This window comes from Aethalodelphis obliquidens, unplaced genomic scaffold, assembly GCF_003676395.1.
Source record: "Aethalodelphis obliquidens isolate GAN/ISIS:26980383/991018 unplaced genomic scaffold, ASM367639v1 scaffold9, whole genome shotgun sequence".
In the NCBI taxonomy this organism is placed as follows: domain Eukaryota; kingdom Metazoa; phylum Chordata; class Mammalia; order Artiodactyla; family Delphinidae; genus Aethalodelphis; species Aethalodelphis obliquidens.
Window position 1 is genome coordinate 44,819,264 of NW_020837953.1, and position 20,146 is coordinate 44,839,409.

The 20,146-nt window shown below is 44.3% G+C and overlaps 1 protein-coding gene across 3 annotated transcripts in view; it reads right to left on the reverse strand.

Moving 5' to 3' along the window:
- Window positions 1-20,146, reverse strand: part of PEX14 (peroxisomal biogenesis factor 14) — a 137,540-nt gene that overhangs the window by 73,877 nt on the left and 43,517 nt on the right. For 2 of the 3 annotated variants that reach the window (XM_027110222.1, XM_027110225.1), the window contains one exon: window positions 11,698-11,782. In XM_027110222.1, the coding sequence (XP_026966023.1) occupies window positions 11,698-11,782 (85 nt within the window). Of the gene's footprint in view, window positions 1-11,697; window positions 11,783-12,171; window positions 12,199-20,146 lie in introns of those variants that run through there. The other variant, XM_027110224.1, reaches the window with a different exon arrangement.

Genomic DNA, 20,146 nt, shown 5'->3' on the forward strand with positions numbered 1-20,146 from the left:
TTGGTGGCAAAATATTTTTCTTGTTGGTTAAGAGTACAGATCCAGCTTGAAGCCAAAAACAGAGTGCAAGAGAGTCCCATTCCTATGCACTGTAGGTTTCACTGAAAAGATGACATGTATGTGGTTGTGATATTTAATTTATCACCGGGGGTCATGATTTTTTTTCCCCTGAAATGCCATGATAAGGAAAACTTCAACTTTATGAATGAAAGCCTTTGCAATCATTTAACAAACTGAAAATCTACACAAAATTTAAAGACCACCATACTGCTAAAGACAATCTACTCAACAATCTAATTACAGAAAGATTACTTTAAAGGGCTTTAAATCTAAAAAGAATCATTAACAGTAAGAGACTAGAGCACTCCCAAGTCTTCTGACTGATGAAAGGGGTGAGATCTGAGAAGACCAGCTCCTATCAGAATGTTTTAGAAACTCAAACACAGGTCTGTTTAAAGTTGGAATGGAAAAATCAGTACAGTCATTCAGTTCTTAGCGCAATTTAAATATAAGCTGGTGTGTGTGTGCATGTGTGTGTAAAAAGAGAGAGAGAGAGAGAACGAGAGCCCCATCACTCTACTTACTGAAGACCTTTAGTGAGTTACCTCTACTTCAAAAATGGAAAGAACATAAAGCTGTTGACTGACCAACCCAGCCAAGTCTACAATGAAAAGTACATTTAAAATAAGAGCACGCTGGGCTTCCCTGGTGACACAGTGGTTGAGAGTCTGCCTGCTGATGCAGGGGACGTGGGTTCGTGCCCCGGTCTGGGAAGATCCCACATGCCGTGGAGCGGCTGGGCCCGTGAGCCATGGCCGCTGAGCCTGCGCATCCGGAGCCTGTGCTCCACAACGGGAGAGGCCACAACAGTGAGAGGCCCGCGCACTGCAAAAAACATAATAATAATAAATAAATAAAAATAAAATAAAAGCACACTAACTTATGCTCCACAAATCACATACTCTAATACACACACAGCAGCAGCAGCAGATAAATTTATTTTTATAAGGCATAGACTCAAAAATGTAAATATAACAATGGATTAGTGAATGACTACTATCCAGAGTTAATTAAAAATCTTTCTAATTATCGTCCAATCAACATAAAATATTTTTCAGTAGATGGCCTTAAGTTCTACCTTGTGCTAAGTTTCAGAAGTCCCTCCCTACTTCCAACATTTTCCAGCAGCTCCAACAGACCCACGTCTCACGTAGTCCCTCTGGTGAAAGGTCCCTCTGCCTACCCTTAGCAGACAAATCTCATTAGAAGAACTTGCATCCCCAAGTGAGGCCAGAAAGGAGGGATAAGTATTCTTAAAATCATCTCAGAAGGCCAGTGGTGATACAGAACACATCAATATTTATCTCTGGAACAAACTGGAGATACATCACTACTGCTTTTCTTAACAATTAAAGGCCCAGCTCTTCTCGAAAACAACAAAAACAGTTAACTAAAAAAGTATCCTTTCCTCCTATATATACACAGTTTGCTCTGTGATGAATGAAATACTTTATATTTACACATAAACCACTGCCACCTGCTTCCAGACTGAAAACACAAACTCTCTTTTGGCTGACTCTTTCTGTTAGCATCGTTTGCAGCAAAATGAATGCTTCCCTCATTTTGTAGGCTGTTATCGAAACGGCTTGAAAAATACCAAGTTAAGCCTTCAGTAAGAAAGAGGCTTGTGATATAAATGTGCTGGTACCCTGTTTGGGGGCAATTATGTTGCATTTGTGAATCTTTTTTCTCCTATGGATTCCTCTGATAGCACTCAGCATCCACTCCCACCTCTTTCTAGTGGGACTTCTGATACCAGAGGCTGGAACACTAACAGCAACACTTCCCAGACTCCTCGGCTACTAGAACTCTGGCTGGGAATTAGGTGCACTCACAGGTGATTCAGAAAGTGGAAATGAGGCAAAAGACCTGTACGCGCTGCATTTGAGGTTGCAAACACCAGGACATTGTCAAGCAAATACTAGAAACACCAAGGTTTCCTACTACAGTGTCCAATCTCTAGCCTCCAGCTTCGTTCATGAGGGTCAAGAGGCAATTCTGTCAGAGGTAGAAGCTAAGTTCATATTCCAAAGTCCTGTCGCTGTTTTTACGGATGTCAGGACACAATGACTGCAGTGGTGGCAGCAGTGACTTCCTGATCTCTGGAACACAGCAAAAAGGGTGTGCTCTTGAACTCAAAAGTTCCAAGTGGTAGCCTCCTAATTCCCTACTTTCCTGGCCAAGCAGAGGGAGCAGCTTTCCCAGCAAGTTAGTCCTTCAGTGTTCTGGAAGTCACTCCTGGAGGCGTGGCCTTGTGTCCGCTCCTCCGGCCCTTTCATAAGGGAGTAAATGCCTAACTTCTTACATTAAATTCCCCTCTGCTCAGAACTCCTAGAGGTTCCTGTTGCATGAATTTTTATGATACCAACAAGTTTACCTTTTTTTTTTTTTTGCGGTACACGGGCCTCTCACTGTTGTGGCCTCTCCCGTTGCGGAGCACAGGCTCCGAACGCGCAGGCCCAGCAGCCATGGCTCACGGGCCCAGCCACTCTGCGACATGTGGGATCTTCCCGGACCGGGGCACGAACCCGTGTCCCCTGCATCGGCAAGCGGACTCTCAACCACTGCGCCACCAGGGAAGCCCGCAGGTTTAACTTTTAATAGCCAAAACCTGGAAGCAACTCAAATGTCCATCAACAGGTGAATGGACAAACTGTAGGATACCCAAACAAGGGGATACTACTCAGCAAGAAAAAGTAATGAACCACTAACACATGTAATAACATGGATGAATCTCAAAATAATCATGCTGAGTTAAAAACAAAAAAAGCCAGACCAAAAAAGGGAGACATACCACACAAGTCCATTTATATAAAGTTCTAGAAAATGCAAGCTAGTCTACAGTGAGAGAAAGCAGATCAGTGTTGGCCTGGGAACCAGAGTTATGGGGGGTGGCGGGAAGAAGAGAACAAAGGGGCATGAGGAAACATCTGGGGGGTGATCAGTATGTCCTTTTTTTTTTTTTTGCCACACCGCATGGCATGCAAGATCTTAGATCTCTGACCAGGGATCGAACCCGCACCCCCTGCAGTGGAAGCACGAAGTCTTAACCACTGGACCGCCAGGGAAGTCCCAGTGTGTTCATTTTCTTGATTACAACAATGGTTTCACAGGTACATATACATAGGTCAAGTTTTTTTAATTGTACAAATTAAATATGTATAGTTTATTGTATGTCAGTTACACATCAATAAAGCCTCTTAACACAATGTAACAACCCTGAGGGTCACCTTCAGTCCCATCTCCTCACCTCACACATCCCATCTACTACTGAGCATGGCTTACTCTTTTTTTCTACCATGTCTGTGGTTCTGTCCTTCCTTTCCAGAAAGCAGATTGTATAGTTCAAAGAATTCTAGTCAGACGACTTGGTCCTAGTTCTATTTCTGCCATTAATTTGCACTACTTAACCTTTCTGTGCCTCAGTTTCCTCATCTGTAAAATGGGAGATTTAAATCATGTAGTCATTCATTCAACAAATATCTATTAACCTGCCTATAATCACGGAGAAGTTTACAGTGAAGAAGACATTAACTAATATATGTGTTTTGTAAACCACAAAGTTCTCTACATAAATATGTTGTCATTTCTATTTCTATTTCTACTGCTACTCTCCACACCTAACAAAGGACTTGGCAGGACCTTCCTTGTGGCTGGTCTTATTATCGGCAGGCCAATTCAGTTTAACTACAGAGCCCAGAGTAATGTCCTCAAATAGAGTTTCAGTTTCTACCGGTTCAGAAAGTGTTCTCAACTATTATTTATAATATTGAGTTCTAACACTGGCTCCTTGCTCACTGCCCATCTCACCAACCTCGGTTCTCTTCTTTTTCGAGGACCCCATGGGCCAACCCAGCCAACTGCACACGTGTCTCTGCATGAGCCTCCCCTCGCTAATGATGCCCTTCCCACTCCTCTCCGACCATCTACACCCACTGCCTCCCTCAATGTCTAGGCCAAAACTGAGCTCTGCTGACCTAAGTAACTTTGAAAAAACAGTGTTTTCACTGGATTCAATAAGACTAAAGACAAAGGAACTGCATATAAACACTGTTTATATAAACACTAGAGTATTGGGTAAAGGCCTATGGGATAGCAATTCTGAAACCATTTTACAGGTATGTAGGATTGAACAAATAAACAAACTGTAGACTTAGGGAAAACTGATATCCTTTTGAAACTTTCCCCAGTAAGTGTCTTCTAACTCTCATCACCCAGTCACTCAACCCTCGTTCATGAGCCCCTGACCCAGGCTGCTATGTCGCTGCTGAGGATGCCAGGAGGGTGAGACGTGGTCACCCACCTTGAGGAGCTCACAGTCCTACCAAGCTTTATACTCCATGGCTCCCTCATCAGATTTTGCTGACTTCTGAGGTACTGCTATGTTTCATGGACAGACATAGATAGGGTTGATAAGCACTCAGCATCCATTCCCACCTCCCAAGGAGCTTCTCGTCTGTAAAACAAGTACCTCATTTTCCTTTCATGAAGCCCTAATGTAATAAATAGTACTCTGCACACACCAGGCACTGAATAAAGGCTGCCCACGTAACCTATGGCCCAGGACCCACACACATCCAACTACGACAAAAGAAAACTAAGCCATACAGTGGACCCTTGAACAACACGGGTTTGAACTGCGCAAGTCTACTTACATGCATATTTTTGTCAATACATACTACAGTACTACACAACCTGAGGAGGGCTGAATCCATGGATGCTGAACCTGGATACAGAGGGCAGACTACAGGACTTGAGCTTCCATGGATTCTGGTATCCCTGGCGGGTCCTGGAACCAATCCCTGCTTGGATACTGAGAGACGACAGTTAGCCCTCCATATCCAGTTTCACATCCACAGATTCAACCAACCATGGATGAAAAGTATTCGAGAAAAAAATTCCAGGAAGTTCCAAAAAGCAAAACTTGAATTTGCTGAACACAGGCAACTACATCATTTACATTGTATTGGGTATTATAAGTAAAATTAGAGATGATTTAAAGTATATGGGAGGATGTGTGTAGGGTATATGCAAATACTATGTTATTTTATATAAGGGACTTGAGTATCCTTGGATTTTGATATCCCTGGAGGTCCTGGAACCAACCCCCCATGGATACTGATGAATTGTACTTCATTTGAAAACAGGTACTAACTTTCAAGTTTCTGAAGCTTTCCATTTATTTGAATGTTTATTTTGAATCAAAAATTATATCTATGAGCCCATATCCCTTCAAAAAATGGGATTAAAAAAGGATTCTTCTAGAAAGAAAGCATTTTTCATGTAACCAGTGACCAGAATGTCCCCTCAGAATCCAAATCTGTGCTAAGTGTTAATAATAATTTGTTACACTGGTTTTTTTCTCTTATTAATTTCTGTCTACCTATAGCCATGTTTATATTAGAAAACAGTTTTATTTTCTTGGGGGGGGGACATGATCTCCTGAAATTTTAAGAAAATGCATATGCAAGAATATTCACTGAGGCACTGTTTGAAACAACAAAAGACAGGAATCAACCTGAATGTCCACTAACTTGGGACTGACTCAAACATTAATTATGATACAGGAAGACAATGGAATACTACACAGCCACTGATAAGAATGAAGCAAATCTGTATGTATTAATGTGGAATGAGTGCCAAGATACAATGACAAGCATAAGCTAAAGTGTGAAATATGCTACCACTGTATTTAAAAGGTGTTTATGTTAATAAATATTAACGTGCTTTTATATGGATAGATCTTTGGAATGATACACAAAAACTGTTCATAGCAGCATCCTCTGAGACAGAGGATGGTGGGGGCGACAGGAGCGAGAGATGACAGGAAGACTTCTTCTTCACTGTCTATCCTTCTTCGCTGTTTGAATTTTTGAAACCATGTACATATCTTAACTTTTCAAAAAAAAAAAACCTTTAAAAATGATACTACTGTACATGAGGGTGTCGCTTTGCTCTTCTTTGTAATATTGTTCCAGGCACACAAGTTAAGAAAGGAAGAGCTATTCTTCATTTTCAGAGAAAAATCTCAAAACAACTCAGTAAATCTAAAAGAGCTGATTCCCCCTCCAAGCTCCTCAGTGCTACTGTCCCCTCATCGCAGGGTGAAGTGTAGAAACCCACTTGACTCAGCCGTCTGGCAGGGAGCACGTGCTACCAGCTCCCCCTCTGAATGGGGAAGCCACGATGTTCAGCTAGTCTGGCTGCTCTAGCTCTCATCCTGGATGCTGAGAAAAATCTGTGGAGTTAAGACAAGTTTGGATAACAAGGGGAGCAGGAAAATTGATGGGGGGAACACCAGTCAGTGTGATGAATAGGCTGGTCCAGAACAGCAGGTGACGGATATGCAGATGCAAGACTGGCAGGGAAGGAAGATTTCCGTTCACAACAGATGGATGGAGATGCTCAATCATCCTCGGGAACGCGTGCGGCCGCCACACACAGCCCTTTCTGCATCGGCTCCGGCAGCCCTCCCTTGCCTGCAGGGCACGGCTTCCCCGCCAGAGACCCCCTGCACTGGACCCACATCAGGGCAGGGCCGGGCCGGGCCAGGGGAGTGCAAGCGGGCAGCGTTTGAGGAAGATGCCACTCAACGCAGGCTGAACTCTCGGGGACCAACTGCTAGTGGACTTCTTCCCCCGGCATCCAAAAACACCTGCTTTGTCTCTCTCGGTAGCTCTCACTCCTGAGTAAGGCTTATATGGCCTCAGGGGCTGCCCAAGACGTAGTAATTCCAGTGTTAAAACCAGGACAGTCCTGGGTAAACCAGAACCAATGGTCGTCCTACTTACAGGCCACAGTCCTCCCCTTTTTCTCTCCCTCTTCATCATCAGTGAGGGAGAACCTAGATCGACCCAAGCTCCCAACTGAGCAGAAACCCCACATGGAGGGTCCCAGTTCCCTCCAGTCACCCAAAACTAGCAGAGAGCTAAGACACAGTAAAGAAAACTCGTCCAACCCTGTTCTTTTCTCAAAGAAAAGAACAGGAACGTCTCTTTAAAATGTCCATGATACACAAGGCTCAATGACTCCCGCAAATGCAGGAATGAATCCTTATCTTGACGCCACAATCCACATCTCTTTAACAAAGAATCAGAAGGGCCCGACAGCCCCTCACAGAGCCAATACTGTTCTTTCCAGCTCAGCCACAGGAGTTTCTGAGGACGAGGAAACACCGATCAAGCATGGGGTGGTGGCTGGCAAGCTCTTCGTCCCTCTTCCCCGCCCCCTCCCCGCTATCCGCTGGACCCAAGCTCTAGAAAAAACAGCGTTATAAAAATCCTCTGGCTTTACTAAGACACATTAAAGAATTAATTATAAAGCAAAGCTGAAGGAGAAAATTAATTTTAGAAACACATGAGGTTACAATTTTTTTTTCCTGGAGATGGGGGAGGAAACACAGTTATTTTCGTTTTCATCCTGGGGGCACAAGCTGGGAGCTGTCCAGTCGATAACCTGGCCATCAGAACAAGGTTTGTAATTAAAAGGTCAGTGACCTGGAAAGCCAAGGCCCCACTCCCAGAGCTACTCAGTAATGATGGAGCTATTAAATTAAGACTGTTATGAAATCAATGCTAAAAAAGCTTTCATGGTAACGAGATTCCATTCAAGGACATGCAAACTACCTCATGAAATGGACGTAAATGATAAAAAAGAAAAGTAATAAAAGAGAGTTAAATTGAAATCTGTGTAAGAATTCACTCCCCCTTCAAATACTCCAGTGACAGAAGCCCTTCACCTCCACCCCACTACCAAGGTGAAGACCATCAGGTTTCCTCCTCAAGCTCATTTCCAGCAAGGAGGCAGTTTTGCTACTGGGGGTTCCGCTTCCAGGAACAGAAGAAAGATAAGATCTTGTTTCACCTTTTAGAATAAGAAAGCATGGTGGTGTGTTTTATTTGTTTCTTTTTCCTTCACCCTCCCCCCACCCCGGACTATTTATTAGATGAAGGAGAATACAGCCCTTTACTTATACACTTGAGAAGGGCACAACAAGCCAAAGGGTCAGCCAGCACCACCCAGGTGCTGAATTACACAAAAAAGCAGATGATGCTCAGCTTTTTTCTAGAACCCTGTTTGGCAACAGATGTATTAGAGGGGGCTAACAGACGACTCTGTCTTCTCCCCACCTCATCTACCTCTTTACCCGACACGAACAGGCATCGCTTCTACCCGCCTTATACCCAGCCTGCCAAACGTGTCTGCAAGCAGACTGCCTCCTGCATTCTGTGGTCAGACAGGGTGTCAAGTCAACATAAGCCTACTGACAACAATATCCAAACCTCTAGCTTTCTGGACTGACCCTACTGCTGTTTTTAAGTTACTCCAACCTCCTGGATTGCAGCCTGCTTAAAGCCCCAGATGTGATCCCTGCCTGGCAAGAACTGCTTCTATATATAGACCAGTTCTATGAGGGCTTACACCCCACACACAGGCCAATTATCTTCATGTGTGGTTGACTCTGCAGTTGATGTCATCTGCAGAATCAAGCGGTTGGAAGGAAAACAAAAACACTTATTCTAATACTCTGAAGGTGAACAGCTGCTTTGCTCTTGCATCCAAAAAATTCCCGATAAAAGAAAGAAATGTTGTAAATTACACAAACTGGCAGTAGAAGCATCAAAGAAAATGATAAATGATTCTAATAACGTCATGTTTCTCATTAATGACTCCATGTTCAGACTTTAAAGCATCCAAAAGAGATCTCGAAGAAACAAAAACAAAAAAACACGAACACAAAAGACCCTTGCAAACCAATGCTCTTCCAACCCTATCCCATCCACTGTCCCCGGCCTCCCCAGCCCCAGACTCAGAGGGCACACATTTAACCTGTCAGTAACAGAGGGGACGAGGCCCCTGCTCGGGGCTGCGGGTTCACAATAAAACAACCTCAGCTGATGCGCCTAAAGTAACCCTCATTTTCCACTGAACTGACATGCACTACAGGGGCCTCAATTTCTATATTAAATATTAAATAATATTAAAAGAAAAACAAAATTGGATTTGCCTTTTCAGGAAAGAGATGTTTATTAAAAAAAAAAAAAGAAAGAAAGAAAGTTGAGATTATAATTCAAGACAGTGCTCCAATGCAATTCCCCGAAGTGACATTCACTAGGAAAAGCCGAGACTACAGTAGCTGTGAGCTCGCCCGAAGGCAGCGCTCCAACCCACCAGTGCAACGGGTCCTGTGGGGAGACAGGACTGGAGGATGCCAGGACCTTGGTCCCGCCCCTCAAGACACGCTCCGTACCCCCAAAGACCAGTGAGCCAACTCCCTTTCCTTCCCAACTGCTGTCAGGGACAGGGCAGATGCGCTCCTTCACAACAGCCCCTCCTCCCTCAACCCAACCCATCAGCGATGGTGCCAAGCTCCGGGATCGTGTGTGCCTGACCCCAGGAACTGCCGGAAATGTGAAAAGTGAAGTTTAAAGCCACAGAGGGCTCTTCTTCCCCAGATGCCAATCAAACCTTGGAATCCTCTGCCCAGGAAAGGTCCTGCTAGAACTTACCCTATTGGGATGCAACTCGGAAGCAGATGATTACTGACTGAAGCAGCATTTTAGAGGATAATGGAGATGGGTGATTAAGTCCAGTGACTCTAGGTTTGAGTGTGGGGTAAACTCTCTTTAGAAGAAGAAAGGTAGGATGTCTCTCCAGTTTCCTGCTGCCGAAAATTCTAAAAACTCTAGACCACATTAAGGGTTGGGAAGGAATTCTGCCCGCTCTGTACCAACAAATACCCATCTCCTTCAGGTCTTCGCTCCCATGTCACCCTCCCCGAGGAGACACCTTCTAATCACCCCACTGAGAAGTGCAACCCATTCCCACACAGCACTGGCTGCATCTGCCTTCTCCTGGTAGAACTGAAGCTCTGAGAGGGCAGGGATTTTGTCTGTTCTGTTCTCAGCGCAGCGTAAACACTCTTAGTTGAATTAATTAATTGATTGCTGTTTTTTGGCGGTTTTTTTAAGGAGCAACAAATAATAACTGTACAGAACAGTTTCTACAGTAATTATTAGCCAACTAAGTCAAAAGAAGTATTATTTGGCCCAGAGTTTCTCTCTCTTTCTTTTTTTCTCTCCCTCTCCCAGTCAGGGATTTATTAAAATTAAACAGATTAGATGGAGCTCCTGATATTCAAACTGCTCAGCAAAGCCTGCAGTGGGGAAGTGCCGAGCAAACACCAGAGACATTTGTCTCTAAATTGCTCTAAATACCTTCTGCAAATGAAATTCTAACCCAGCTGCGTTTGAGAGAAAATGAGGAATAACTGGTCATTGTCAGTGGAAGAGAAGATCAGGCAGTTATAATATTGCACAATATACTGGGGCGAAGGATCTCTCGGCAACCATAGATTTTGTCTCAGGTTACCCCGGGTAATCAGCACAGCTTTTAGGCTCAGCTTTCCCCAGCTTCAATGCTTTGATGAGAGAGCTGAAATCCCTAAGCTTTTATGATTAATTACTCCCCATAGGTACACATATTTCAAGGAAAAACTCTTTTACAGCATGATGGCTGCAGAGGGGGCCAGCCAACGCACTCCAAATTTTAATAATCTCCTAATCTCCTACTGATGGGGGCAAGCATCACGCCGCCAGGAAGCGCCCAGCACCCCTCATCATCAACTCAGTCACAGGGACCGGCCTTGAGACTGCCTCTAAACAGCTGCCTGTGAATGAAATGCTTGGGCTGATTCTGCCCAAATCCTGCGAGCACAGCCCTGGGACCAGGTTCTGTGGCATCACTTCAGTGGGATACCGTTGAGCAGACCTAAGAAATGCCACCAAACCACACTGTCTTCTATTCCAGCCACTAATGACTTAAAGCTCAAAACCCAGAATTTGGAGGCCGACATTCCAGCTCCTTAAGGAAAAAGAGTTTTGTTCAGTGGGGGTGGAGAAAACTCACTTCCCTCCCTCATGGTATTTAAGGGCCTTTAAACAACTTCCTAGCTTTCCAGAAAATTAAACGTTCAAAGAATGAAAAGTCAGATTTCTTTTTTTTGTTTGATTTGGCTTTTTTTTATATTTCTCAAAAAAAAGAAACATGTCCTAAATTTCAATAAAACCAAAACAGATTCTGTCTGCTTCGGACAATATTGAATTTGTCAAGATCCATTTCATACCTGCTTACAGAAATACCATAAAACCAGTAATTTACCACTTCAATCTGTACATCAGACTGACCCCAAGCTTGACCTTAACCTGACCTTGTGTAGTCATCTCATCTCCCTCGTCCTTCATTTCTTTCTTCCTCATTCTTTACTGAAGCAGCTGACCTCCTAACCTAAAGCCAGCCATTCTGCAGCCAGGGTCATTATCAGAAGAACAGACCAGAAAGCAGGAGTCCTCCCCAGTCTTATCCATGGCCCTCTTCTGCTGCTGAACGCAGCCTGTGCCGGGCTGTCCTGGGCTAAGTTGTTGGCCTTACGTCTGGTGCTCACAATTATTTGAATCCTACCACCTCTGCTCTACTGTAAGGAAAGAAGCTGCATCCTTACCAGGGGGCTCCCCTCACCCCCACCCGTACAACAGTGGGACAGCTATAGGAGATCATTCATCAATACTATGGCTTCCATCTGCCCTGCCCCCAGCCCCTCTGTGCAGGCCACTGCGCAAGGCCATGGGGAACCTGTACCTTTCTTCTTAAGGAATGCTCTCCTGGTTGCAAGTGGGCTATGGCGGACCCGAGAATTCTGTAGAAACTTCACTGCTGTGGCAATCTGGTAGGGGAGATAAAACAGAGAAGAAAAGTAAACGTCAGTAGTCTGCATTTCAAGATTAAAAATCCTACAAGTTTATCCCAGGTCCATAGAAATAAGCACAATACTGTGGTCAAATTAACCACTTATTTCTCACATTTAAAATCTGCTTAAATAAAAGACTATGTTGGTTCCCTACCTTCATTGGCTTCCTGTATCTGGTTCTATCAAATCTAATCCCCTCGGCCTAGCTTTTAAGAGCTGCAGTAATCTTTTCCTGTTCTCCCTGTTCAAGCTGATTCTTCACACTCCTCAGCAGGTAGCCCTCCCCTGGCCGTGCTTATCCACGTCCCGACACCTGTGCCCACACCATGCCCTTTTTCTAGAAGGCCTCCCTCTCCTGCCTCTACCTGTGTAAACATTACACACACAGCAGCAGCAGCACAGCCCTTCCACAGGCTGTGTTAACTCCTCGAAGCCTTCCCTAAATAAGCAATCATCTCTGGTCTCCCCACTCTCTTAAATTCTTCAGTGCTTACAGTGTGCACCATGTAACTGAAGACACAGTTGCACTGTCTTCTAATGTTCAGGCTGCTTCCCCAGCTACGCTGCTAGCGTCTGAAAGGAAGAGACCATGATGTAGAGACAGAGACTGGCAAAGCGCTAAGCGTACACTGGCTGGGAAGGCTTCTGTAAGACACAACACACAGAGCCACTCACACTGGTCCCTCTTATGCAATGGAGCTGAATTCTGAAGAGCCATCAAAGGATAAAGTTTGGGGTTTCATGGCTACAAGCTGGCAGACCGACAGATTATCTACCTACCTCTGGTAATGATATTATTTAATGAAATCTTCCTACGTACGAATGAGCCACGTAGGGGATGGAAGGGAAACTGTTGATGGTATTAACCTTCACATCACTCAGCACACACGAAGCATGTGCTTGCACGCCGCCTGTCTGCTCTCCACCCTGGACACTAAGTCCAACGGGTGGGAAATGCCAACCTGCCCCCCGATAGGAAAGGGGCCATTGTAAATGACTGGCATTATTTATCTCATCAAAACCAAAAGAATAAAAAAAAAAAACCAAAAGAATGATGTAGTCTCAAGGTACAGGTAAACAGGCCCTGCAGTTCACTCATAAGTTGTTGAAAGAAAAAATTTCTAAGGGGCCAAATATAAGGAAATTTTCTAAGATCCTTCAAACTAAGGGCAGCAGTTGAACAGAGATTCAAACAGAAAGTACTGTGGCTATAAATTGAACACAAGTTACAAATCTCCTCTTCATATTTTATATGAATTTAATCTTGAGACCAGACAGACCTCTCTGGTAACAAAAGATAGGATAAATCAGAAAGAAAGAACTTCGGGGCAATTCTCTTATATACTTTCCCTGGGATCCCTCCATGGGAGGCTTGCCTCAGACCCTCTCCCTCAAGGACGGACTCAGGTACCCAGACTGGCAGATTTGGGCCTGTCAGTGATAAGACACACGAGTGCTCCTTGAGACTGGTTAGAATCTGTCCAACACTGCGAGTGTATTACCCACCATCATGAACTGCAGTGACAACCAACCAGTTCTGGACTAGAGAAAAATCGATGTTCAAGATTTTAGAACCCCAAAACTATATACGCACCCCCAAGCCCCTCGACCAGATCTCCTCAGGTTGCACCGAAATCAAGAAAAATCTGACAAACATCAACAAAATGGATGCGTTCTAACGAAGAGATGGGAAGGGGAAAGACAGAAGAGAGAAAAAGGAAAGGGAGTGGGGCGAAGGAGGGAACGGGAGAGGAGAAGAAGAAGGCGGCAGATGGACGAGCAGAGGAGATGGAACAGAAAGGAAGGCGGAAGAAAATGGAAAGGGGATAAGAGCGAAGGGGAAGTGGTGAAGGAGAAAAACAAGAGGAGGAGAGGCCTAGTCACAGTTACACCACCCCAGGCCCCGCGGGGTCAAGGCCAATCTGCACAGCTCAGATGCCTCGGGGTTAATTGTTCTTCACCTGGAGAAAAAGTACACCTTCAATGCACAAGACGATGACGGCATTTGTATCATGTGGCAGGCTCCACACGCCCTGGTACGTGTCCCAGGTGTCAGAGGAACTGTGGACAAGCAGGTCTTAAGCCAGAGATACTGACAGCACAGCTCCTGACATTCACCAGTAGAAGCATAAACCTTTCCTTCCTCCTTCCAAAATTTTCCATGACAGAGAAAGATAACAGAATCCCACCACTAAAACGCACAGGTTTCACCTTGCTTTTTTAATACAGTCCTTGGTATATGCATTTCTGGTCAGAGAGCGAAGTTCTGATGGTTTTAATGGTGCACTCAATGCAGTGCTTGGCGCATTCCATCAATTTTTTTTAAAAATTGCATCTCTTATTTCTTTAAATACATTAATCAGCCTAGTGTAGGCAAAACGGATCCATCGGACAATACAATAAACATGAATTATCATCTATCCAACACGCATAATGGCTTAAAAATACATAATAGCAGGTGTAGTTTAAATGATTAGTTATTACACCTGTGGTGGGTCTGATTCAATTGGGAAAAATCATGTTTAATAGGTTAAAAGGTTTAGATCACCATGCTTTCCTTAAAGTGGCTGTAGAGAGGGAATGATGGAGTGCTCTGTCATTAGTAATTCATTTAAGAAAAACGTGGGGGATAGAGCAAAGAACAGCATAAAGGAGCGAATCCAATTTAAACATCAGGTAAAGTAGAAAACACCTTTTAAAAAAGCAATATAAATGAATTTGGAAGGGAGGTTAAATTGACGTGTTTATTTTAACGGGAATTTGACAAAGTCCTGGCACACTTCAAACTTGCAAAAATATGAACAATTTCTTTTAAAGTTTCCATTCACTAATTTCAAGCCATATAAAATAATACTGTCGAACACCTACATAAAGTATATTTGGGGCCTGTTTACATTCCTCTTGATCTTTGTTGGAAAAAGCAGGCGACAGGCGAATCACATATTCAACAGCACCGATATCACTATGCCAGATGTAAAAATATGAAGCATCCAAACCAACAGCCTCAACATAATGTGCTTCATAAGAAAGATGTCCAGATACAAAAACCCCTCTCCTTCCGCTAATTATTTCTTCTGCTACTCTTTACTCTTCTCCTCTCTTCCTGTAAGGACCTGGCACTTCAATAGGGCGGAAAAGGGACCGTCCAACGTAGAATTTTACAAGCCCTATGATTCGCACACAGACGGTAAAAGATTTCCCAAAACCTTTCCCCATACTGCAACGATTTGAACACTCTAGATAACTGACAGTGCCCTCGGTTTGCATCCTTCACTCGACTATTGTTGGACACTTTTCATTAACTTCATGAAGCAATTCAACTGACTCTTCCCTCTGCAGAGGTCCAACACACACAACACGCTTTTGTTGGGTGAAATGATGGGGTGCCTGCTGCCTGTCCTGTACTATCGTTTGATTTTCTAATTAGGAGATGAATGTGACTAGTCATGGCTTATATTTGTGCCCAACTAAATTACACAAATTCAGGCCAAATCTTCCGCCTCAGTGTCAAAGATGTAAAACAGAAGCGGGAACTTTATTGCACATTGTGGGAGTGCAGCAAGCCAGGGGAAATTCTGGTGCAAAGCACCTGATGCCGTTGTTGAAGCCACTTGCTGTTGAGTCCGTGATAAAAATGGAATTGGCCTTCCTTTCCCCTTCTCTTGCACTAAGAGAGTTCTTAATGAGTGCACGGTGAATTACCAGTAGCTGGTTTCATACAAATAAAGATGACGGGGCTTCCCTGGTGGCGCAGTGGTTGAGAGTCCGCCTGCCGATGCAGGGGACATGGGTTCGTGCCCCGGTCCGGGAAGATCCCACATGCTGCAGAGCGGCTGGGCCCATGAGCCATGGCCGCTGAGCCTGCGAGTCCGGAGCCTGTGCTCCGCAACAGGAGAGGCCACAGCAGTGAGAGGCCCGCGTACCGCCAAAGTAAGTGAGTGAGTGAGTGAGTGAGTGAGTGAGTGAGTGAGTGAGTAAGTGAGTAAGTAAGTAAGTAAGTAAGTAAATAAATAAATAAATAAATAAATAAATAAATAAATAAATAAATAAATAAATAAATGAGACGAACTCAGAAGAAAACAGAAGCAAAGTTTCTCATCACCCCTATTCCTGTGACCCTCTGTTCTGCCTTCCTCCCTCAAAAAGCAAAATAAAATAACCCTGTCACCATCAACTCCGCAATTTTAGGGAAATTTGCTAATTTTCACCATTCATCACTTAAAGCTAGAGATAAATCAAGGTGCAAAGAGGAGTAAATCCTCACCTTTGCAGTGGTTACACTGGAGTGACTTCCAGTAACCCAAGAAAAAAGGAGGGGACTTCAGGTTGAAAAACACCTTTGGATCCAAGATGATTATGATTGGCCAATTGAGAGAGATCTGTGTTTGAGAGACCCGGATTTGTAACTGTATAAATCAATGGAATACAGGATACTCAGGGGCTATCTACGATGAACTATGTGCTGTTAAACGCGTCGTGTAGGGTAAGTAATCCCTGGTGAGAAGAAGCGAGGTTCCTGACAGTCCTCGCTCAAGAGATGCTTCCTAGGTGTTTTCCACTCTCCTACAAAAGACCTGCACACTCTAATCTCCAGAATGCACACTGTATTTTCTACACAAGGGGGACGGGAGAACAGAGCTTGCCTAATAACGAACCTGGGGTTGGAGGGAGCCTTGGCACTTTGCACCTGACACGTAAAACTGATGCACTGTCTCCAGTGACACATATTTGGAATGTCACCAGTTCCGGCACTCCTGTGTGCTACATACACATCTATCTCCTAAAAATGTGAGCATTCGTTAGCCATTTTAAAATACTAAAAATATTCAAAAATTAATGACACTAACAACCAAAGCCAAGTCCTTTTTAACCCAGACAGATCACAACTAGAGGGCAAAAGAAAATGACCAACACGCAGGTCCAAAACCCCATTCCAACACTGCAGAGCCACACGTGCGCATCTGAGAAGATTAAATTGCCCGTGAAAGGTTCCTACGCTCGTACTCTGAAGTAGATAGATACCCAGAATCCTGTTAACAAGCGTTAGACCAAAGCCAACTCAAGGTTTAACAAGGACTGACTATAAAAGCCGGGCAGTGCCTAGAATGAGAGAAGCCTCTTCAAACAGAAATGCTGCGTTTTAGTAAGAAATCAGTACTCTGTCAGGAGTTCCCTGACAAATATGGTCATCAGTGGCAAAAGGAAATAGTTGCAAAGCAGCTGTTAATCAGAGAAACACATCGTAGAACGCTGATGCTAGCACTCGTGAAAAAATGCAACGGGCTAATTATGAAGCTATATATCTCACTAAAGAGACCGTGTTCCTTGAGACTCCAGGCAAAGCACTCTTGGTTCCAGGGTTCTAGGACAACATAATTCTGGTTTTCTGCATCCAGAATTCTTTCTTATCTGCGGCTGACAGTCCCAGCCAGGCTCACCGTTGTTTCTCATTTCTACCTGCCCTCTTCCTAGGTAGGGAACAGGCTGGGGAGGGCAACCACCCTGAAGCAGGGGCATTCCCAACCCACATTCCAAGATCCTGCACGAATACATTCAAAAGGTGTCAGATCCTAAAGCAGAATAAGAGAAAACCTATGAGTATGCCAAAGAAATGTCAGAATCATCTTTCTAAGTGTGGCAGGAGAGCTGCCCCCAGCCGCCAAAATGAAAAGAAAAAAAAAAAAAGGGAAGAAGGAGAGGAAGCAATAAACAGAATATAGAGACTGCTGCATTTGAAATCTCCAAGGGAGAAAGGGAGTCTGGCAGAAAGCTGCTCTCACAGTGTGAAATGCAACTCTGGGAAGCCGAGGGTCTAGCAGGCAGGTAAGAGGGGAAAGTTAATATGCAGAGGAAGGCTCGATCAGCCAAAATTCAATACGATCCTCTGCAAGGACAAGGAGGAACAAGGCTCCCCGAAACCAGACTCGTGGGAGTGGGGGGAGGGCACCACGCCCGCTCGGAGCACAGCCACTGGAATGGCAAGAGGGGAATAACCTTGAGCCGGCCGTGCCGAGGCGGCCGCAGCGCAGAGCCAAAGTGCCCCCTAGCCGTCACGCGAGCCCAAACGAAGTGTTTTCACTCGGGGAAAATGAAATGTTTTGCAAGATGAAACAGAATGAAAATTGAGGTTTTAGGTAATTACTAGTTGGCATTTACATATCACGGGCTGGTTCAACACCTATTCATTTTCCTCTTTTATTTTCAATTTTTTTAAATTGCTCATTAAAAATGAACAGATGACAGTGACAGGGATTTTTCCCCCCTCTTTCTCCTTCTCTGAGGGTTACAAAATCAAGAGGTACTTTTCGCCCGTTTATCTACAATTAACACACACACACACACACACACACACAAAGGTATGTTTCATTTACATCAGAGGGGGAAAAGGACAGGGGAAAGTCAACAAAAGCCAGGAAGTTCAAAAATAAAGACAGTGAATTGTACTTGAGCCAGCCTCCTGCACCTGGGTGAGCAGTGAGCTAGCGAGAGCCCTGGTGCTCAAGGAGTTAACGGAAAGAGCCTCTCTTTCAACTTGGAATTTCCTGGGTTTTGTCATTGTATCCTTCCCATTGTTGATTTGGGTTACAACCCTATACTAATTAAGCTGTGGGCCCTAATTTCCTTTGTTTTACTTTCCTCTGTCCTTTTGTTTTTCACATTAAAGAAATAAAATATCTCTGGTAGAAGTGCACAGAGTTGACATGATAGAACACAATATTTGTTAAGGTCTATTGTGTAAATCTGCATGAATTCCACAGCATGCATTATTGACCCTAGTCTCTCTTAAAACACATTGATATACACAGTAAAAGCCTTTATGAAGAGTGGCAACGTCATATGCACAACAACTACCCTTCCAAGTGAACTATCTCTGCGTGTAAATTTTTCTTCTTGGCCCTAGTTAAAAACATTGCATGAACTACTTGTCAGAATGTAATTGTTTTGTTATCTTATTAAACTAGTTCTTCCAGAAATGTATGTGGAAATAAAAAGCATCTTAAGCCAACAGGCACTATTTAATATCAAGTGACAGTGATTTTAGGGACACAAGGGTGACTTTGGAGAGTACTTTGGGTGCCAACTTGCAGCCCAAAGGAGCTGGTGCTTGAGTAGCAAAGCCTGACAAGCAGAGCTGCTGATGCAGAGGGCAACCGTAACTACGCCATGGAAAGCGCTGTAGTGCGCACATGCTTGCCATAGAGGAAATAAAAACCCTTGTTTCTGGGTTGAGAAGATCAAAGTTCCTTTTTAGGAAAGGTTGAGAAGGAAAAGGATTTTCTCCTTCAGGGAGAAAGAAAAGCAAATTTAAATGCCTGTCCCCATGCATCCCCACCTGAATTTAGATAGCAGCCCCTCTAATTTTTGATGCAACCAACAAAGCAGTTACCCAAAGAGGAGAGAAAAAAAGGATGACATTTGCCTTTTCCTTAGCTTTGAAATCCAACTGGCAGCAAATTGTTTGAAGTCCTGTTTAGAGAAGAAACCGTAATAGCCTCCACACTGAAAAGAGGAGGAAAATGCCACTATACACGGATCACGGTAGCAGTGACCTCGGCAGAGAAGGCAAACGAGCTGGCTGCAAGTTGGAGGGTGGCGGGCGTGCCAGGAACAAAAAGAAAAAGGTTTATGTGTGCCAGCACTGTGTGGCAAGAGTTGGGTGCTCGGTCCCAGGAGATACCAAGAAAAGGCAAGGAGTTCGATTTCCTAACACGGTGCCTTTCAACAGCGCGTTGACTGCTCCTTTTTCCAGTTTCCCTTGCTTTTATATTTTCCATATTCTTCTAATTCCCCTGCACTGTTAAAGAGGAAGCAGAGAGCACCCAGGCTTCATGTTGTAAAATTAATGAAGGTGTCAAGCTGTTGAGCTGAATCACTCCAAAGGAATGTAATGACTCAGTGTCCAAGATGCTCCCTAGGAGGACTGTGAGCTCACTCAGTGGCGGTGGCTGGTGACTCCAACACTAAAAATATGTAGCAGACAGTGCCCAGGACCTTCCTAATGATACCACTGCCTCTACTTCCTAGTCCCTTTCTCTCCACCACAAGTTGAATTTGATGCTTTCCGAAGGTTACTTCTCCCAAACTCCAGCACCTTCACATGCTCAGCAGACGAAACTTCGGTTCCCACTTCTTCTGAAGCCAGGCCAGACAGAGATTGGTAAAGCTCTCTCTAAGCATATGCACTATTGAGATGTGGGATGATTAGGAAGGGGACGAAGATGGACAGTGACACCTTCACGTGTCAAGTTAACTGGGGGTTAGACGCTGAATAGATGACCACCAGGTGGTGCAGGGCGGGGTCCCTTCACGGTGGCTTGAGCACCTTCTGCTCTGAGGGCA